This window comes from Primulina tabacum, chromosome 17, assembly GCF_025594145.1.
Source record: "Primulina tabacum isolate GXHZ01 chromosome 17, ASM2559414v2, whole genome shotgun sequence".
Taxonomy (NCBI): domain Eukaryota; kingdom Viridiplantae; phylum Streptophyta; class Magnoliopsida; order Lamiales; family Gesneriaceae; genus Primulina; species Primulina tabacum.
The window spans coordinates 30,780,232-30,800,536 of NC_134566.1; the positions used below are offsets into that span (position 1 = coordinate 30,780,232).

Consider the following 20,305-nt stretch of genomic DNA (forward strand, 5'->3'; position numbering starts at 1 on the left):
TTTATGACCGAAGCTGACCAAATTGAATGGTCCTCTTTGTTAAATCTCATATTAGGTTTTGGTTTGAGGTTATGGTGCATTGATATTTGTTATCAATTTTTCTTTTGAAATTGTTATTTATATTTCATGCCACTTAAGATGGAAATGTTCACGTGCTTGGTTTTTCAAATTGAGTACGCGTTGAACTTTGAAATTTTGAATGTTAAACTTAGTAATGACTATCTGAGTTATAATTTATTTAAGAAAATAGTAGAACCCTCCTCTCTGTCGATATCCGATTTATTCCCTTTTTTACAGTTGATTGATATACGATTTGAATTTTGACGACTTTTCTTTTTCCTCTTTTTTTTTCCTATAATCTTAAAAGTCGTCTCAAGGAGGGGGCTCTTGGCGGTAATCTGTTTGAGATTATGATACACCTTATGCAACACTTATTTTTTTTCCAATCCAGATGTTAAATTGAAAACTTATATATCAAAACATAGGAAGAACGCTATTCTATGTTATTAAAATCATATTCTTTTTTATTTTTAATTAATTCCATGTGTTCATTTTTCTTTCTCAAATATTAGTTCAATCCTTGCGTGAGGAAGTTTTATCAGAAAAAGGTTTGTTATTTAAAAAGTTGAAAATATGATCACCCATGCATCAACACAAATAAAGAGACTTAATTCTTAAATACATTTTCAAGCTTTAGTTGGTGAACTCGTCTTCCACACATCAATTTGTCCATCCATGGACTGGCAAACACGTTAAATGACGTGACCATCACCCCAAGCCTCAAATCAAGAAATTCCAAAACAAGAGCCTCATAAAATCACCCCATTGAAACCTCTTGATACAAAAATTTGTTCAATAAAATCGAAGAAGCGTTTAACGAAATTTTTTTAAAAACTTAGAAGAAATAACCGATAAGCATTAAAGTATGCAAAATTTGTATTGTAGTCCTAAAAAGCTTATTACCACAAGGACGATGTTCATTAACTTCGGACCTAGGAATCTGAAAAACAACGAGGAAAGAGTGAGACTAAGTAGTTTAGAGTCTTCTACTACCGCAGATGAAAACATACAATACAGCATATAAAAACACAATTCTTAAATTCAAGTTTTTTCACTCTTTAAAAACTAGGTAGCAAAGGACCTCTCATGTTTCAAGCCCAAAAAATCTTGTATGTGACATATACGTGCAGCACCTATGCGGAGAAGCTATGTGATCATCGACAATCAAATGCTCTCACAAATCAAGCAAGAACAAGCTGACTAGAAGAACAAAACAATCTGGTGAAAATTATAGGCCACACGAGTGATTCCCAGCGGGAGTGAGGAGCAATCAAATAAAACCAGCAACCATAGTAGGAAAATATAATGGAAAAGTTACCATTCAAAATCTTATAACCGGTTAAAGAGATGCTAGAATGAGCACATTATTCAAGTGACCAAAATTTATATCGCCAAGTGGAGCCACTTTTTCCTGTGGACCCCACATGATCAAATAAATTTTGGACCTTGTATTTTAGTACCTTCATGCTAGCACCAAATAAACCTTTATTTCCTTCCAACATAAGCTGCTAATTTAGATAAGTCTGGAATCCAAAATGATAACTCTGAGGACCCTGTTGCAAACATTAAGCCTCCAGGAGCCCATTTTATTACAGGTGGTTCAGCTTCAGTACTCATCCAACTGGCTACCTGAAAACTTTCAATGTCAAAATATAATGATAGTCCAGAATCACAATGGCAGGTCAAGATACTTTCTGTTAGAACTCTTACAACAAGGGTATTGGGTGAGCAACGGAGATTTCAATTTCACTAAGAATATCATCATTATTAAAAGGTTACAGTGCTTTGTCGAGCTTCTTAGCAATTTAAGGCATACTTGATGGCATATTGTGTTTGCTACTTGATAATTGAAGGAGCTCAACTGTCTACAGCACATGAGAAAGGTGTAACTTTGTAACATCAATTCAAAACTAAATCAAGCATTTGCTTCCTCTGTACATAGAAAGAATAGTTTAGGGAAAAAGTATCACAACACGATTGCAAATTGATCTAATATAAATATTCAAATCTATTAATATAGATGCTGAAACTGAAATCCAAGAAAGATGTTAAAACATAATCTAGGATGAGAACAAAGAAAAATATTCATACTTCTTTACCGCTTCGAACACTCCAAGCATTAACACTACCATCACCAGAACCTGCCAATAGCAAAAAGCCAACAACATCAGTGATCCTTTAGAAGTCCAGACACATCAGCTAATATTTTAATAAAAAAAAGATTATATGCTTCTGCAAAATTGACTAGAGATGAAAAGTTATAAAAGGAAATCAATATTATGCAGTTGCTAATAGCTATACCATAAGAGCCTTAGACTGTAAAACAGTACAAGGTGTACAAATTTTGGAAAGTACAATGTTATTTGCAAGAGGTATTATCCATTTTCTGTACATTGTCCGTTCATTCGTTGGGAAGCAATAGATTAAGAACAACTAACTAGGTTGACTAAATTTCACGAGGAATCTCATAAATAATTCCCTTTAATTTTAGTTATTCTCAACTTTCTTTATTCTTATGGTACTTATTTGCCACAATAATTCGCAGGATATTAATTTACTATTTACCATGCTATGGTAACCAATTTGGTCCGTTGGTACGGCCACTTAAAATTAAATATACCCCTATTTTCAAACAAACTAATTCAAGTTAAATTTATTATATACTGTTAAAAACTTATGAAAAAAGTATATTATTTTATAGGTAAAAGTAGTATGCTGCACGATGCTCGAGTGTTGACAGCAAGTCTAAATGAAATGTCTGCGTATTCTATCTAGAATTTATAAAAGTTGAACAAAGAAAAATCAAAGTAGCTCTTAGGCTGCCTATTTGAGTAGCAAAGAGTAGGGACAAAAATAAAAATATCAGTTTTCGAGATGTACGTCTTAGTTCTTGGACGGTTCGGTCGACCCTACCCCTGCGGGCACTGCCTGTAGGGGTTAATCCAACGGCTCGGATTTTTTCGAGCCAATTTTTTTTTTTTTTTTTACAGGGAGGTGGGTCCTGGATCACTCATGTGGAGTGATCCGTGCCGTTCATTGCCCGTGCAGGCAGTGCCTGCACGGGTAGGTTGAAACAAACCTTCTTGGACGATGACATATCATAGAAATGTCAGAAATTTACTTAAAAAACGATAACTTTATTTAAAGCAAAAGACATGATTCACTAAATATCCTGAATAAACTAAAAGTATGGACACATTATATAACAGATGAATTAAACAAAACATCTCTAGAGTAAACTATAGAATGACTAAAATTGTTTTATTTGTACTATGTATTGTTGATTTTTTATTTTTTGATTTGTTTGTGTATTTGGTTAAAATAATATTCATTATGATATGTTAGATTTGTTATGTATCTTGTTACATTATTTTTTAACAATGAATTTTCATATAAAAGTTTATGGTTTGTATTTAGTTCAGCCCATTTGAATATAGAATCCTGATTAAACCTCGGCAGAGAAGCAAAAAACTCTTACCTGATATGACAAACATTCCTTCAGGGCTGAAAGATGCCTCCAAAGTAGATTTACTTGAAACTGGCTTGACATTATATGTTGATAACTACAAGAAAATCCACATATAAATTTGAAAAGGAAACTCTTGTTCAGTGCAAGCCACATAACCATGATTAAGATTGGTAAAGAACTAAAAATGGCTCACAAGGGTTCCACGGAAGGAATCAAGCACATGAATATGTCCATTTGAGGATGTCAGAAGCATAAGTCTTCCATCATTACTGAACTTCACAACATTTGCTTCTGAAACATCTCCTCCAAGAGAATAAATGTCAAAAGGGCCCTTCAATCATACAAAGTCGACATCTTCAAAAGCTAAAAATCAGAGGACCTAACTATCAACCTTGAGCGCACTACAAATGCTGAATTCCAACCTTTTCATATTTTCGAGCATCAAACATCCTTATATAGCCTCCAAATGCAATAGCAAATACAAGTCCCTGGTCATCATAAGCTGCAGCCGGTCTTCCTTGAACACGTAGAAGACCCTAGGCCAGAAAAATAGTTTTAACAAAGAGTACATTAAAATAGTGCGAAAACAAAAGATTCGACAGCATGACATGGCTACCTGACATTTCTCTGATCTTTGATCCCAAAGTAAAACTGTTCGATCAAGAGATCCTGATATAAAACAATCTTTTTGAGAGCAAAAGCTCAGGGAAACAACCCTGTAAATCCAAAAAAAAAAAATTGAGAGTCCTTGATTGTCAATGTGAAAAAAATAAGTGGTAATTGAAGGTTTAAAATCATACCTGTCATGATGACCTTTGAAATACCTCAAGTATTTGTTGTCATGCAATGACAGCAGCCTCAGCGATTCTGCCATCATTAAACAAATACATTAATGAATGCATATGTTTTTAAACAATTCAGTTAGGCACAAACAGCAATACCATCCCATCCATTCTTTGAGGAATAGATCACAGAAGTTGGATGAGAGGTGAAGCTAACTAAATCAACTCCATATTTTTTGCTGTTGATTGTCTTCAGACAACTGCAAGTAACAAGTAGGCTCTATCAGAACTTATAACTAAGCGTTACCATTAATTCCAAATACACATAATAGCTGACCCAGAGGCCATCAGAAATTGAAGGAACCTTGTTCCAGAAAGACACGTCACTTCTGCCCTATAGGTGAACTAGTGATGCCTAAAAAACTAGATCGAATTGGTGTTTTTACTTGAAGCTAACAGGACTAACATCTCAAATAGATAAGGAGTGGTGAAGTATCCAGCTTTAGATACGTAAATCAGGTTCACTTTAAGTAGATCCAAGGGTATTCATAAAAAAAAAGGAGTCCTTTTAGTGCAAGTAAAAGACATACAAACGACGGTTCAAAGAAAAAAGTTGACATTTTCAGTCCTGTAGTGCAAGTCGGAGCAAATTATCTCTCTCGGATATGACTAATTTTGAGTGTTAAGATGAAAAATTTACAGCTGCGAACTTCAACGGGTCAAAACAGACCTCATAAAAGATAGAGGATAATAAATTTTCTAAAGGGAGAAAAAAAAATTTTGATGCTCAAATCAAAACTCGTCATCTTTAGATAAAGAAATAAAAATTCACCAGAAAGAATGATCCGCAAACAAAATTCAGAAGAAGATACTTACGTTGCGCTGGAGACATCGTACAGGCGAATCGATTCATCATCACTAGCAGTTACCAAATAATTTGAAGTCCTATGAAAGTCCATTGAACTGATTCTACCATTCTGCGGAATGTCATACAATAATATAACAGTTCATCTGTATGATACTTCACATAGGGACATTAAGCTTAGCAAAAATGAGAAATTCAATCCAGGTATAAAAAGTTATAGTATTACAACAACTAATTGCGGGAAAAATATGATCTCCTGAACCTCTTAATGCAAATTCTATGTCAAAAACCAATTTAAGCTAATAAATTACGTCCCTTTTCAATAAACCACGCAGAAAAATATCAGCAAAGGTCAATTTCACAACAGCGAACTTTTTCCATTTTCGATTTTCATGGTTAATAGAAAAGAACTAAAAGCGTAAGGCGTACATAATCCCGAAAGGCCATCCCAACTTCCATGCTCTGAAGGATTTCTTCAGTGAGTTCCAATGAAACATTGTCTTCTCTGTCCGATTGCCCTCCTTTTTCCATGGAAAAATCAATCGAAAAGTACCGCCATTTCATTAAGGGCAAAAAAAACTGCACAAAAGCAAGCACGTTGAACTGAAAATAAATAGTTCGGATTCATTTCACCTTACCCGCCATTGGAGTTCTTGGAAGAAATCTGAGACGAAACCGACCACAGAGGAGAGGAAAAACATTGCAATTATTTGATATTTAAAAAAAAATTTACTTATTATTTTTTAAAAAATTTCTTATTAATATTCTTTATATATGATATAAAAAATTAATTTATAAATATAAAAAAATATTTGTATTAAATAAATTTTTTAATAATAAAAAAAGTTATCATAATATTCTTTATATATGATATAAAAAATTGATTTATAAGTATAAAAAAATATTTGTTATTAAATATATTTTTTAATATAAAAAATTTATCAAAATAAACTCTCAAATTATGATAAATTATGCTTTCAGTATAAAAAATAATAAAAATTTATAAGAAAAATAAAAATTTTACATAATTTTTAAAATATTTTTAAACGATTTAAAAATAATTTTTTTGTACATGAGAATCAAATGTATTGTTTTTTGATAAAATAATATTTTAATTATTTTTTTTAAAAAAATAAGTTAATTTATTCGTATAACTCAAATATCACGAAATCCTTTCATTTTTGTTAAGATTTTCATTTAACTATATCAAATCTCATCAAATACCAATTATTTTTTAAAATTCTATTCTACCAAATACTCAATATAATATTTTAAATTTCAAATCTAACCAAATTTCCATAAATCTATTAAGACAAAAACTCATGTAAGACGATCTCACGGATCGTATTTTGTGAGACATATATCTTATTTGGGTCATCCATGAAAAAATATTACTTTTTATGCTAAGAGCATGACTTTTTATTGTGAATATCGGTAGAATTGACCCGTCTCATACATAAAGATTCGTGAGACCGTCTCAGAAAAGAGTTACTCATGTATTAAACCACACACATTGAAAAAGTCTAAAATACTTCCTTCAATTTGATATCCACATCTTAAGTGCTCTGTATTCAATTGGAGAATTATGCTCTTTCTTCGGTTGGATCCATCAGTTGGATCTCAGCAAGCCTAATGAGCTTGCTTTTCTCCGGGCTCACTGTGAATATATAGACGCGAGCACGGTTTGGAACCATCGGTTAAACGGTTTAAAAAATCTTCATAATTAACCACAATATCCATCGAAGGTTATAGTTCATAAATGGCTGATTACGGGTATGGTTTGATCCTTCATTTTTTTCTTTTTTAAGGAAAACAATGATTTATAAATAAATTGAAAAGATATTGTTTATTTTAAGACAAATCAATTAAATCTTGCTAAAAAAAGTTGAAAATAATATATAAAAAAGGCTTGAAAGTGTTGTCGTACGTGGGTGGATAAAAAAAACACGAAGTAAATAGATGATTGAACAATCAAATGTATCTAGTTGAAATTCTTTGGATGACTTTAGTGACTTTGTTTCAAAGGTCTACCTCATTTTCAAAAATACAAATACGGCGAGTTAATTCTGTTCATATTTATAATAATAAATAGTGTTTTCTGCATTAAAAAATATTTTTTCATGAGTGATTCAAATAAAAGATTCGTCTCACAAAATTGACTCTTGCGTTACACACACATATATTTTATACGCAAAACTCACGATGTTTTACATTAAAAAGGTCGTTTTAATTTATAATCATCAAAACAAATATAACAAATGAAGATAAGATATTCCCCACTTGGGTCTTAAAGGCTCCGGCAGGAAGTTGCAAATGGCCGATTCCAAAGACCAATGATCAACAACAATTAATGAATCAGGTCCGAGCTTAATAATTATTATTTTTATATTTTATCAAATTATTTATTATCTCATCTCACGAATCATAGATATATTCGAAATGGTGATCATATCTAGACGAGGTAAATAGATAGTTGATCGTTTTTTATTTTATTTAGAATAAATGTTTAACATGATTCAATGATAAGTATTTGATATTAGGATTGGTATTATAACTAACATCATGTGTTTGATTTATCGTAAGAGTGAGCATCATGGAGTAGGTCTCTTGTGAGATGGTCTCACGAATATTTATTTATATGTGAGACGGGTCAATCCTACCGATATTCAAAATAAAAAGTAATAATCTTGGCATAAAAAAGTAATAATTTTTCATGGATGACCCAAATAAGATACCCATCTCACAAAATACGACCCGTGAGACCTTCTCACACAAGTTTTTTCCAGCATTATATTGGCTCAACTGAATTAACCGATTAAACCGAATTTTCATATTATGTTTTGTTGAGAAAGTGATTCAAACATTGTGTTTAGTTGTTGTATATTTTAAAAAATTTGAGTTACAACATTATCATCAATAATAAATTTTATATATAAAAAATTGTTTATTAGTTATTTTGAGAATCCTCGTGGTGTGATATTTACACGGATTGATTCCATTAGTAGAATTTAAAAATATTATATTTTATTAAAAAAATTTATTTTAAATATGAAACGAATCGATCGAAACTTTCCCCAAAAAACGTAGTCTAAGATAAGATATCGAAGCACAAACGAACGCTTTTGACCTTGTAAACAGTCAACGTCTTCAGTTTTAATCTCAATTTCACGCGAAGGCGAAGACGAAGACTAGAGAGCTGTCTTCCACATATGTACATTGACAGCTAAAAAACTTGGCTTATTATTCTCACCTCAAAATCTGATTTTGATCCAGGTTTCGAATCTTGAAATAGGTTTCACTTGAAACCCAGAAGGTAAAGAGAAAAATATTTGATATCTGTCGGTTTCATTGAAGAATTTGCAGAAAATCTGAAGATTTTGTTGTGGTGTTTGATGGGGGATTTAGTGAAGCAGATCTTAGCGAAACCGATTCAGCTAGCGGATCAAGTGATTAAAGTTGCGGAGAATGCGGGGTCGTTCAAGCAAGAATGCTCGGAACTCAAGTCCAAGACCGAGAAGCTAGCTGGGCTCCTCCGGCAGGTGGCGCGTGCCAGCAACGAACTGTACGACCGCCCCGCGCGCCGCATAATCGAGGACACCCAGCAGGCGCTGGACAAGACCTTGTCCCTTGTCCTGAAATGCAACGGCAATGGCCTGATAAAACGCGTTTTCACCATCATACCCACCGCCGCCTTCCGCAAGATTTCAGCCCAACTGGAAAACTCCATCGGTGACGTGTCTTGGTTCCTCCGCGTCTCCGCTCCGGCAGACGATCGCCTCGACGAGTACCTTGGTCTCCCTCCCATCGCCGCCAACGAACCGATCCTATACCTCATATGGGAGCAGATCGCCATGCTGTACACAGGCTCCATCGACGATCGAGCAGACGCCGCGGCTTCACTGGTTTCCTTGGCCCGAGACAACGATCGCTACGGAAAATTGATAATCGAGGAAGGAGGAATCGGACCCTTGTTAAAATTGCTAAAAGATGGAAAAGTAGAAGGCCAGGAGAATGCTGCAAAGGCCATTGGGCTCCTAGGGAAAGATCCAGAAAGCGTGGAACACTTGATACACGCTGGCGTTTGCTCAGTGTTTGTGAAAATCCTCAAAGAAGGTCCCATGAAAGTGCAGGCGGTAGTCGCCTGGGCTACATCGGAACTCGCAGCCCATTACCCCAAATGCCAAGATCTTTTCGCGCAGCACAATATAATACGTTTACTCGTTAGCCATCTAGCTTTCGAGACGGTGGAGGAGCATAGCAAGTATGCTGTCGTCAGCAAGGCAACGTCCGTCCACGCCGCGGTTGTTCTTGCTAGTGGTAATAACAAGAATAGTAATATTACCAGCAGTAGTTTTGATGGCAAAGATGGTTTACTGAAGGGGAATCACGTGGAAGATGAAAAGAGTTTGATTCCTCACCCTTCTGGGAACAAACATCCTAATCAAATGCATAATGTGGTTGCGAGTACTATGTCTCTTAAAGCTGGCCATGGGAAGCACAATAACCAACTTCATCCCCCGACTCTTTTTTCGGTTTCTGTTTCGAGTAATAAAGCTAGAGAAATGGAGGATCCTGGCACTAAATCTGATATGAAAGAAATGGCAGCAAGAGCCCTCTGGAAACTGGCGAGAGGAAACTCGCCGATTTGTCGAAGCATAACCGAATCAAGAGCTTTATTGTGCTTTGCGGTTCTTTTGGATAAAGGGACTAAAAACGTTCAGTACAATTCGGCTATGGCTTTGATGGAAATCACAGCCGTGGCGGAAGAAGATGCAGACTTAAGAAAAACTGCATTCAAGCCCAATTCGCCGGCTTGTAAAGCCGTGGTTGATCAACTGTATAGAATCATCAAGAAAGCAGATTCTGAATCTGAACTACTTGTTCCATGTATCAAATCTATTGGGAATTTGGCCAGGACTTTCAGGGCCACTGAAACGAGAATGATAAGCCCTTTAGTGAGTCTTCTCGATGATCTTGGAATCGAGGTTTCGAAGGAAACTTGTGTTGCTCTTACAAAGTTTGCTTGTTCCGATAATTATCTGCATGTTGATCATTCTAAAGCGATAATCAGGGCTGGAGGGGCCAAGAATCTGGTTCAGCTTGTGTACTTGGGAGAACAGATCGTGCAGAAACAGGCATTGTTTCTGCTTAGTTATACTGCATTGCATGTGCCAGACAGTGAAGAATTCGCTCAAACAGAGGTGTTGACTGTGCTCGAATGGGCGTCGAAACAAGCGGTTTTGATGCAGGATGGGCACGTTGAGGGATTGTTAATGGAGGCCATTGGGAAGCTGGAGCTTTATCAATCAAGAGGGACAAGGGGATTCAATAAAGTCTAATCGATATGTTTGTAGACATTTTTCATGTGATGATGAATGATGTTTTCTTGATTTTTTTATTTTTATTTTTGGCTTTTCATTTTGTTTTCATCTTTGATTCATCTGGAGTGTATATAGCATTTTTTTGTTGGTGTTCTTTTTAGTACTCTTCGATATATAGACAGCCTTAGTTTGTCGATAACTTGGGATGCGCCCACCAAACATTAACGTGTAGTTTGTCGATAACTTGGGATGCGCCAACCAAATATTAACGTTTATTCATTTTTTGCATCTATCATTCTTTAGTTCCTTCGTGAGATATAACTTCCATGGAAAAAATGAATTATGGGACCATTATGATTAGGATCTTTGTCTGAAGTATTTTCATTGTATTAATATCGCTGTTTCAATTCAATGGTATGCAGGTCTCTTTGTGTGTTAAAAGGCTTGTTTATACCAATGAACAGGGGGAAATAGTTAAAGGAGTATGCTCAAACTTCTTGTGTAAGGGTTTGATTAAGAAATAATTTTGTCAATGTTTTGAATTTGTAAGTTTCGGATCATCTGATGTATGAAATCAAAATCTTCTCGACTTAGGTGACTTGAAACCTGCATCTGAAGTGAAGATAACAGGGCCTGTTGGTAAAGAGATGCTCATGCCTAAAGATCCTAATGCTAACATAATCATGGTATATTGCACGTCACTGCTCTTTGTATACCAGATTCTTCATTTCATAATGTCAACTTTTTGCTGAAAATGTTGAACTTGGACATTCCTTGGTTAGCTTGGAACGGGAACTGGGATTGCTCCTTTTCGTGCATTCTTGTGGAAAATGTTCTTTGAGAAGCACGAAGATTACAAGGTAGACACTATTCCAAATCCAGAAGATTCATCTTTCTCGATGCATTTTCGTTGCATATTTAAAAACTCGAATATCAGCAAACTTGAAACAAAAAAAAATAGAAAAAGAACATCAAGTAAACAATCTTTGATCGCAACCATTGCAAAGCTGATCTTTCACGATATTGTTGGTCAACTTTCTTCTATTATTGCAGTTCAACGGTTTGGCATGGTTGTTTTTGGGTGTTCCCACGAGCAGCTCATTGCTCTACAAAGAGGTAATTTAAATTCGTACACACATCTATACTAACTTATACAAAAGAATTTTCTACTTTGGATCTGTCACAAAATACATCTTTCTTCTTATTTATGACGTGGGAACCTACAATCGCTATATTTCTCTGTGCACTGGGTAAACCCTCATACTAACGTAATAAACGTTAGCCAAGTAAATCATAATGAACGAACCTTTTATGACAAGCTCGCCTGATAAGGTGTTGATAGATGGAATTGATGTCCTGACCATTTACCAATCGCTCACCTAATCGACCAACTCGGACACCCTTGGGATGTCACAAAATACAACTTTTGACTAAAAATAGTGCATGTCAACAATAGTGGAGCCAGGGGAGGTTATCTGGACATGGCCTTAGTTGTTAATGATTGAAGTTTACATTTCGAGTCAATATTATTGATTGTTTCATGAACATAAAATCTAAAATGGAAAATGAAGATATAGTCGACCAAGAAAAAAGGTTTCCTATCATCGAGCTAAAGTGGAAACCAACTATTTGATAGAGAACAAGTTAGTTGGATATGAATCCCAGACTTGTGATATAAACTTCTTGTTATTCCTAAAGGCCAAACATTTACTGGTGTGCAGGAATTTGAGAAGATGCAGGAGAAATTCCCAGATTACTTCCGGTTGGATTTTGCCGTTAGCAGAGAACAAACAAATTCGAAAGGGGAGAAAATGTACATCCAAACTCGCATGGCCGAATATGCAGAAGAACTATGGGAACTGCTTAAGAAAGACAACACCTATGTCTACATGTGTGGGCTCAAGGGCATGGAAAAGGGAATTGATGATATTATGGTTTCTTTAGCTGCTAGAGACGGTAATCTTACAAAAAATCTCCGTTGCGCATTTTGTTCGGATCCTGTCACTGTAAGGGACAGGACCTGAATTTTGTTTAACAACAGGCCATCGGTGTCAACATTTCTGAAAAAAACTTGTGCATTTTCATTCTTGGCTGAGGGGCTCGCTTAAGAACCTCGAATTCGCTCCTGCCTGTGTTTAATGCACACTGTTCCTGTCTAATCTAATATATTTGATCTTTTGTCAAGGTATCGACTGGATCGACTACAAAAAGCAGTTGAAGAAAGCAGAGTAGTGGAATGTGGAAGTTTACTAATTCTTGGTTTTCTTGTACAAATATGAGCAATTCTCTGGTCTCTCTGGCTTGATTTGTCTCTAACTTGTAAATAGAAAAATTGTTTTGTAACAAATTTCAATCATTTTATAGAGATTCACATGAGCTTTCTTTGCCATGATATTTATCCATTGCATACGGGATTGTGCTCATAAAATTTATTTTCTAAATATCCTTATAATTATCATATTTAAATTTTAAATTTTTTTTTTGTAAGGATGTGTTATTTTCTCATGGTATTATTTAATTAAAGATTTTCTTGCTTAAAACAAAATTCTATAATTTATGGAGGCAAAAATTTGTGTGAGACTGTCTCACGGGTCGTATTTTGTGAGAGATCTCTTATTTGGGTCATCAATGAAAAAAATATTATTTTTATGCTAAGAGTATTACTTTTTATTGTGAATATCGGTAGAGTTGACTCGTCTCACAGATAAAAATTCGTGAGACTGTCTCACAAAAGATCTACTCATTTATGAATGTTCATGCGATGCAAGTGTTAACTAATTTCAAAATTTAATCTTTTTTATATTTTAATTTATGTTATTCACACTTCATTGATTTAATATATAAAACGTATTCTTTCATTATTTTCTATATTAAATACGAAAAGTTCCAAATCAATTTTATTTTTGGGAAAAAAATATTGTCATTCGTATCAGTAAGATGGTATAGCGTCAGATGAATATCCAATAAACCACATATTTTGGATTTTCTTCTAAAAACAGTTGGGGTTACTTTCAGAATTATTGAATTTGAGGGGTTGTTTCGAAATTAGGTGAAGTTTTCTAAGATTGTGCCTTTATATACGGTGGGACAGAGGGCTGTAGGGTTTGAGGTTTTGGTCATCTCTTGGTTATGGAGGACGAGAAGGTTACTCGATCGAAAGGAGTTGTGACGAGATTCAATGATCAAAAAGGGTACGGCTTCATCCAGCCCGATGAAGGTGGCGAAGATTTGTTCGTTCATCAAACCGCTGTCAAGTCCGATGGCTTTCGCAGGCTGTACGAGGGTGAAACCGTCGAGTTCACTATAATTCTGGATGGAGATAAGACCAAAGCTGTTGACGTTACCGCCCCTGGGGGTGGCCCCGTCGATTCCAATTCCCGGAGGCGGAACGAAAGAGATAGCCGTGGTGGATATGGGTTTAGTGGTCGGAGGACTGATGGAAATGGCCCAGGAGATCGCGGAGGCGGCGGCGGTTGTTATAACTGTGGACAGTTGGGGCATATGGCTAGGGATTGCAATGGCGGGAGCAGCGGTGGGAATGGTGACGGTTGTTATACCTGCGGTGGGTACGGGCACATAGCGAGGGAGTGTCCTACTGGGAACCGTCGTGGAAACGGAAGTAATGGGGTTTGTTTTACTTGTGGTGAGCCCGGGCATTTAGCAAGGGAGTGTGTGGGTGGTGGGAACAGTAGAGGGGGTGGCGGCTTTGGGAACGGAAGTAGCGGGGTTTGTTTTACTTGTGGTGAGCCTGGGCATTTAGCAAGGGAGTGTGTGGGTGGTGGGAACAGTAGAGCGGGCGGCGGCTTTGGGAACGGAAGTAATGGGGTTTGTTTTACTTGTGGTGAGCCCGGGCATAGAGCAAAAGAGTGTTTGGGTGGTGGGAACAGTAGAGGGGGCGGCGGCTTTGGGAACAGAAGTGGTGGGGTTTGTTTTACTTGTGGCGAGCCGGGGCATATAGCAAGGGAGTGTGTGGGTGGTGGGAACAGTAGAGGGCGTGATGCCTTTGGGAGGTCTAGAGGTGGCCCTGATGGAGGAAAGTGCTTCAATTGTGGGAAATTTGGTCACTTTTCTAAGGAATGCACAGAAGCACCTCGTGGATAAGGTGATTTGGCTATGTTGTCTTCTATTTTACTCTTTTTGTAATTTCCATTGAGATATTTTTTGTGCTGTCATTATAATCTGATGGGTTATCTTATAGGATGGTAAGTTGGTAATTTATGTAACTCGGATTATTGTGTGGTAATCAGTAACGAGATCATAATTGTAACTAAAATATTCCGCTTAGAAAAGGGAATTAACAAACTCTAAATCTACCCTATATCATGATATTACCAAACATTCACCATCTAACGTGAGCAGGAGAAACTTCCTTCATCTAGCATCTACCACCAGAAAAAGAAAAAAGGTCAAGAGAAGACCATCTAACCTGTATGCTTGCTGCAGTCACCATGTCCAGAATAATGTTTGTGGTATAACTACTTGATTTCAGTCTGATCCGTTTTAATTTTGGATCAGCAGTGGTATTGGCCCAAAAAGCATAGATATATGAATCTAATACCTACACACACATACAAAGAAAGATAAGCCACATCCCAACACAATCCCAGAGACCCAGAGTATAATACCTGAACACCTCAAATTTTGTTCATAGGAGAACTTATCTCTTTGACCGGAGTGCCACCGGATTATATCCACCGAATTTTACAAGTTGCTCCTCAGAGTCCAACCACACAATCGCAACCGATGGTTTCTGACGTAGATTCCTTCAGTAGCACTTAGCACAACCCTGTTTCGTTTCCTACCTTCATGGTGTAGAGTAAAAGCTCAATTTGAAAATAATAAATGAAAGGGGCTGGAGCAAAAGATTTCTTTATTCAAACACAAACATTTATTATTACATAATAACTTCCTTTAAAGAAGGAGAAAATTGTTTAAGTAGCTGAACTTACAAAATACATAAACTAGAGAAATATTACAATTTATTTCTGAAAGAAATTAAGGAAATGTTTGATGATCTCAACTTCATTTTTCTTGCTTATTTATAGAAGGCTCTTCGAATTTGAAACTCGGACTTCAACTCTTGATGAGCCTTTACAGCTTGCATGTGGACCACTTTCTGTAGTGGTCTCTTTTACTTCACCATCGAGGTGGTCCCTGGTTTTGTCAAACTATCTTGACCCGGAACTTCTGGGCACCACGGCTTTTAACATCCTCAAAATCCTCATATTTGGGAACCGCCTTGACTACCTTACGATAAGAATTTCCAGAAATAGTCATCTCCATCTCTCAACTATTGTAGGAGATCGGTGTGTAGATTTGCTGCTGCTTTTTTTTTAACGACTAGTCTGATTTTGTTGTATTTGCTCGTCCAGATTGCATTTTTTTGGGTTAAATTCAAGTTCAATACCTAAACTAAAATGGTTTTGGTCCCAACTCCCTGGTGAAAGAAAAATACTTTATAAATGTCACAAATACCTTTATTCCCTATTGATTTTTTAATTGATAACTGGGCATCAGAAAATGGTATCAGAGCCTAAGGTTAATTTATGGGCAACTTTGGATTCAGACCCTTTTATGTTTAATTTTTATCTCCACTCCCCCTTTTCCCAAAATACCCCACAACCTTATTTTTAAATAATTGATTTTCTTTTATATTTAAAAGCTCATCATGCTTCCGTAATATAAATTAAATCTTTTACCTCTTTGACCGGAGTGCCACCGTGTTATATCCATCGAATTTTACAGGCTGCTCCTCACAGTCCAACCACACAATCGCAACCGATGGTTTCTGACGCAGATTCCTTCAGCAGCACTTAGCACAACCCTGTTTCGTTTCCTACCTCAGGGTGTAGAGTAAAAGCTCAATTTGAAAATAATAAATGAGAGGGACTAGAGCAAATGATTTCTTTATTCAAATACAAACATTTATTATTACATAGTAACCTCCTGTAGAGGAGGAGAAACTTGTTTAGCTACTTACAAAACACAAACTAGAGAAATATTACAATTTATTTCTGAAAGAAATTGAGGAAATGTTCGATGATCTCAACTTCATTCTTCTTGCTTATTTATAGAAGGCTCTCCGGATTTGAAACTCGGACTTCAACTCTTGATGAGCGTTTACAGCTTGCATGTGGACCACTTTCTGTAGTGGTCCCTTTACTTCACCATCGAGGTGGTCCCTGGTTTTGTCTAGAGTATGAATCTAGACAGAGCTTTTTCTTCTCGTTTTATCTTCCGGCATATTCGGTCGATATGGATTTGAACTACGTCTTTTAATTGTTTATGATAGGCTTGGAAATTTCTCAGCTCTTGTCATTTTTCTTTTGTACGTCTCTTGACTTAAGATATGCAAAGAACTTTGGCATTTTTCAAGTTTCGTATATTTTCTTGTATGTTTCTTTTACCCCGTTTTAACTTTTTTTAATGGATGATTTTTGGGGTTAAAGTTTCTTGTCTGTTTATTGGATTTCCTTTATCTTTAAAGATAAGGAATACAATGTTTTTTGTCCTTTACCACCGATTATTGGTGGTCCTTGTATTTCACTCACATTGTCGTCCTTCCTTTTGTTAGTGAGATGGTCACATGTCCACTTTAGCTTTGTCGGGGAATCTTTGGATTTTTGTGTCCCCGAGAAAAACGTGATTGTGGTCCTTCCCCACTTGTACTAGTATCGGTAAAGTGTTTCCGATCAGATCTTGGCTTGAATCATTTACCAAACTACAGAAAGTGGTCCACATGCAAGTTGTAAAGGTTCATCAAGAGTTGAAGCCCAAGTTTCAAATCCAGAGAGCCTTCTATAAATGAGCAAGAAGAATGAAGTTGAGATGATCGAACATTTCTTTCAGAAATAAATTGTTATATTTCTCTAGTTTATGTGTTTTGTAAGATCAGCTACTATCAGTAGTTAAACAAGTTTCTCCTCCTCTACAGGAGGTTACTATCTAATAATAAATGTTTGTGTTTGAATAAAGAAATCATTTGCTCTAGTCTCTTTCATGTATTATTTTCAAATTGAGCTTTTACTCTACACCCTGAGATAGGAAACGAAACAGGGTTGTGCTTAGTGCTGTTGAAGGAATCTGCGTCAGAAACCATCGGTTACATTTGTGTGGTTGGACTGTGAGGAGCAACTTGTAAAATTTGGTGGATATAATCCGATGGTACTCCGGTCAAAGATGTAAAATATTTTAATTTATATTACATAAGCTTGATGGGTTTTTAAATATAAAAAAAAAACAATTATTTAAAAATAAGGTTGAGGGGTATTTTGAGGAGTGGAGATAAAAATGAAACATAAAAAGGTCTGAATCCAAAGTTGCCAATTTTTTTCACATCCAAATGTACGTTCGAACGTTTTTTTTCATATTATATTAGAACAATCATTAAATAAAAGTCTTTGTTAAATCAATTTATGATATTTAGTGGATCTCTCGTTAAAGTTTGAAATTTTGATCATTTGTCAGCGAGAAATTCTTCGGCTTCTTAAGGAAGCAAGCATTCCGTGAATAGTCGAGACATTGAAGAATATCCGGGCAAGCGTTTCGGTAATCGGGCTGTATCTATTTTTCTTTCTGGAAAGATACAGATGTTTGTAAAATCATGTTGTCAGCTAAAATCCATACCAAAGCGAATGGCTGCCAACTCCACTCCTTTCGCCGAACATGTGTGCCTAATAATGTGATCTTTTGCACCAACAACAAAACCTTGGTGATCCCGAACTACTGCCCCAACTATGAACTGGTTATTGAAACCATCAAATCTCACATCAACGTCCAATTTTAACTGATTTTGTAACAGAGGCTTCCAGCCTTGGTCAGCAACGTCCAAGGATTCGATATTTCACACACCAAACTTGTTTAGCGGAAGATAACCAACATCAACATAGCCCAATCAGTTTCAAATTATTTTGGTTGTCGAGAGGTTGCATGTGTTCTCTGATATGTCTCACACCAAACAACCAAAGTCATCGTAGTAAACAATTCAAACTCCTCCTCCTTCAGCACCTTGGATAAAACTAGACCACTCGTAACTGACGCAATAAACTCCAAAAGATTGTGTTTTTCCCAACACTCCAAACATCAGAAAAAAACAAGACAGTAGCAGTAGCTAGTGGTAACGAAATTATGTTTGCACAAAGAACATATGCAAGTGGTCGGAACATGCTTCGTACCTTATTAGGTTTACTGCAGTAAGAATAAAATCCTGGGACGCTATCAACGTAAAAAAATCGAACTTTTGGTGAGAGGTGGAGGCGTTATAGTACTTTCACCCAAGACTGGATGGGGTCAGAAGATTGGAATTGTGGGGGAGCCAAGCTATTCATCTCCATAAGATAATCTCCTTTGACAAAATACATTCCATTTTTGACTCCCTTGCCAAAATATGATATCAACGCATCCCCGGTGGTTCAGAGGAATATCAAGAATTGCTTTGGCTTCATTTGGTGAAGAGTTGCCGCACTACATTTTCATCACATGCACCCGATTGTGTGATTAAACTAGCCACTTTAGTAGTGTGATCTGACAGAGAATTAAAACAACTTTTGTAAGATGGAAGACCAGGAATCCAAGGATCTGACTTTTCCAAGATAGTGTGAGATCACGGCTCCAAATTAATGAAAGACAGACCTACGAAGGATTGGACCCTAAATCTGCCACCATAATATCTTAGGCTATGTTTGGTAGCCATGTGAATGATTAATAATCATTTCCTTATCTCGCGTTTGGTTCGTTTTTTATTAATCTACAGGCCCTTGATTATGATTGAAAGCCCACACAATTCATGTTATTTGTGTGATTAAATATCCCTCCTCAAAAGGTGTGATAATTAATATTTTTTGAATAATGATCATGATAAGATTGTATATTGACCATAATACTCTTGAATTGTTTTCTTCAATATAATATGAAAATTAAAATTAGTGAAAATTTAATAATTAATATAATATTTAAAATTTTATTATATTTTTTTATAAATTAATTTCATATATTTTTATTATTTTCAATCATTTCAAAGAAAATAAATTATAATGCAAATCTATCTTAAATTAAATTTTTATAAATTTGTAATATTGTTAATTAATTTTTTTATGAAAATAAATATTTTTTCAATTCTAATTTATTTTTGTAATGATTTAAATTAATTTTAATAAATGTAAATTATAATTATAAATATTTAATTATCAATCCAATTATTTTAAGAATATTTATAATTATTTAAAAAAATAATAATATTATAATTATTACTAAAACTTTATTTAACATTAACATTCAAAATATTATTGTTATTTTAATTATTAAAAGAAATACATATTTACAATTTATTTCTAATAAATATATTTAAATTAATTTTAATAGATGTAAATTATAATTATAAATATTAAATTATATATCCAATTATTTTAAGAATATATATTTAATTAGTATTTGGGGCATTTGGGGCATTTTGGTCATTACAATAAAATTTACAAAATTAATCCATCATTTTAAAATTATACCAAACACCATGTTATTTATCACACCATACTATTAATCTATATATCTCATTTTTTTTAATCATTCTAATTATTAATCATTTACTTATCCTATCACACGTAGGAACCTTATTGTTTAAAGTATCTAGCTTTAAGAATTGAGAAAGTGGATGATTCTCCGCACTTGCTTAGCTAACAAAGCTTTGTTGAAAGCTCTCAGATTACTAAAGCCCATCGCACCATAGCACTTCGGTTTGCAAAGGTCATCCCACTTCAACCAATGCATGGATCGGTGTATTTAAATGGTACGAATCCGAAGGTTAATTTGTGCT

At 35.3% G+C, this 20,305-nt stretch overlaps 4 protein-coding genes across 15 annotated transcripts; 3 read left to right on the forward strand and 1 right to left on the reverse strand.

Moving 5' to 3' along the window:
• Positions 1–723: 723 nt before the first annotated feature.
• On the reverse strand, positions 724–5,903 carry LOC142531580 (protein ANTHESIS POMOTING FACTOR 1). Of its 9 annotated transcripts, none has more exons than XR_012816336.1 (13): positions 5,815–5,903; positions 5,606–5,697; positions 5,188–5,288; positions 4,471–4,571; positions 4,330–4,396; positions 4,146–4,245; positions 3,952–4,065; positions 3,723–3,860; positions 3,539–3,623; positions 2,152–2,201; positions 1,521–1,689; positions 964–1,000; positions 724–779 (listed from the first exon to the last, which is right to left on the reverse strand). XR_012816336.1 is itself a non-coding variant. In XM_075637768.1 (12 exons), exons 1-11 carry the CDS (start codon positions 5,819–5,821, stop codon positions 1,546–1,548), a joined length of 999 nt encoding a protein of 332 aa, XP_075493883.1. In that variant the 5' UTR covers positions 5,822–5,903; the 3' UTR covers positions 724–1,000; positions 1,521–1,545. The 9 variants fall into 9 exon arrangements, 3 of the variants coding, with proteins under 3 accessions (XP_075493883.1, XP_075493882.1, XP_075493884.1); XR_012816335.1 differs by having other exon boundaries at positions 724–834; XR_012816334.1 differs by having other exon boundaries at positions 724–834; positions 1,379–1,689.
• Positions 5,904–8,298: 2,395 nt separating this feature from the next.
• LOC142530746 (uncharacterized) lies at positions 8,299–10,696 on the forward strand. The gene has a single exon (XM_075636553.1). The coding sequence runs from the start codon at positions 8,569–8,571 to the stop codon at positions 10,513–10,515; it is 1,947 nt and encodes a 648-aa protein (XP_075492668.1). The 5' UTR covers positions 8,299–8,568; the 3' UTR covers positions 10,516–10,696.
• A 148-nt stretch (positions 10,697–10,844) lies between these two features.
• LOC142530747 (ferredoxin--NADP reductase, leaf isozyme 1, chloroplastic-like) lies at positions 10,845–12,906 on the forward strand. The gene is made up of 6 exons (XM_075636554.1): positions 10,845–10,998; positions 11,092–11,183; positions 11,280–11,357; positions 11,551–11,613; positions 12,219–12,453; positions 12,683–12,906. The coding sequence occupies exons 1-6, from the start codon at positions 10,914–10,916 to the stop codon at positions 12,727–12,729; spliced, it is 600 nt and encodes a 199-aa protein (XP_075492669.1). The 5' UTR covers positions 10,845–10,913; the 3' UTR covers positions 12,730–12,906.
• A 673-nt stretch (positions 12,907–13,579) lies between these two features.
• Positions 13,580–19,066, forward strand: LOC142531061 (uncharacterized). 4 transcript variants are annotated; one of them, XM_075637070.1, is made up of 2 exons: positions 13,580–14,599; positions 19,051–19,066. In XM_075637070.1, exon 1 carries the CDS (start codon positions 13,627–13,629, stop codon positions 14,596–14,598), a length of 972 nt encoding a protein of 323 aa, XP_075493185.1. In that variant the 5' UTR covers positions 13,580–13,626; the 3' UTR covers position 14,599; positions 19,051–19,066. The 4 variants fall into 4 exon arrangements, with proteins under 4 accessions (XP_075493185.1, XP_075493183.1, XP_075493184.1 ...); XM_075637068.1 differs by lacking the exon at positions 19,051–19,066 and adding an exon at positions 17,965–18,956; XM_075637069.1 differs by lacking the exon at positions 19,051–19,066 and adding an exon at positions 17,072–17,487.
• The last annotated feature ends 1,239 nt before the right edge of the window (positions 19,067–20,305 follow it).

Coding starts and splice junctions, on each gene's coding strand:
- LOC142530746 (XM_075636553.1), top strand. CDS start 8,569: ATGGGGGATTTAGTGAAGCAGATCTTAGCGAAACCGATTCAGCTAGCG.
- LOC142531061 (XM_075637070.1), top strand. CDS start 13,627: ATGGAGGACGAGAAGGTTACTCGATCGAAAGGAGTTGTGACGAGATTC.
- LOC142531580 (XM_075637768.1), bottom strand. Junction 4,397..4,470: donor CTCAAAGAATGGATGGGATG/GTATTGCTGTTT, acceptor TAATGATGGCAG/AATCGCTGAGGCTGCTGTCA. Junction 4,066..4,145: donor AAAGATCAGAGAAATGTCAG/GTAGCCATGTCA, acceptor TTTCTGGCCTAG/GGTCTTCTACGTGTTCAAGG.
- LOC142530747 (XM_075636554.1), top strand. CDS start 10,914: ATGCAGGTCTCTTTGTGTGTTAAAAGGCTTGTTTATACCAATGAACAG. Junction 11,184..11,279: donor CTAATGCTAACATAATCATG/GTATATTGCACG, acceptor TTCCTTGGTTAG/CTTGGAACGGGAACTGGGAT. Junction 11,614..12,218: donor GCTCATTGCTCTACAAAGAG/GTAATTTAAATT, acceptor ACTGGTGTGCAG/GAATTTGAGAAGATGCAGGA.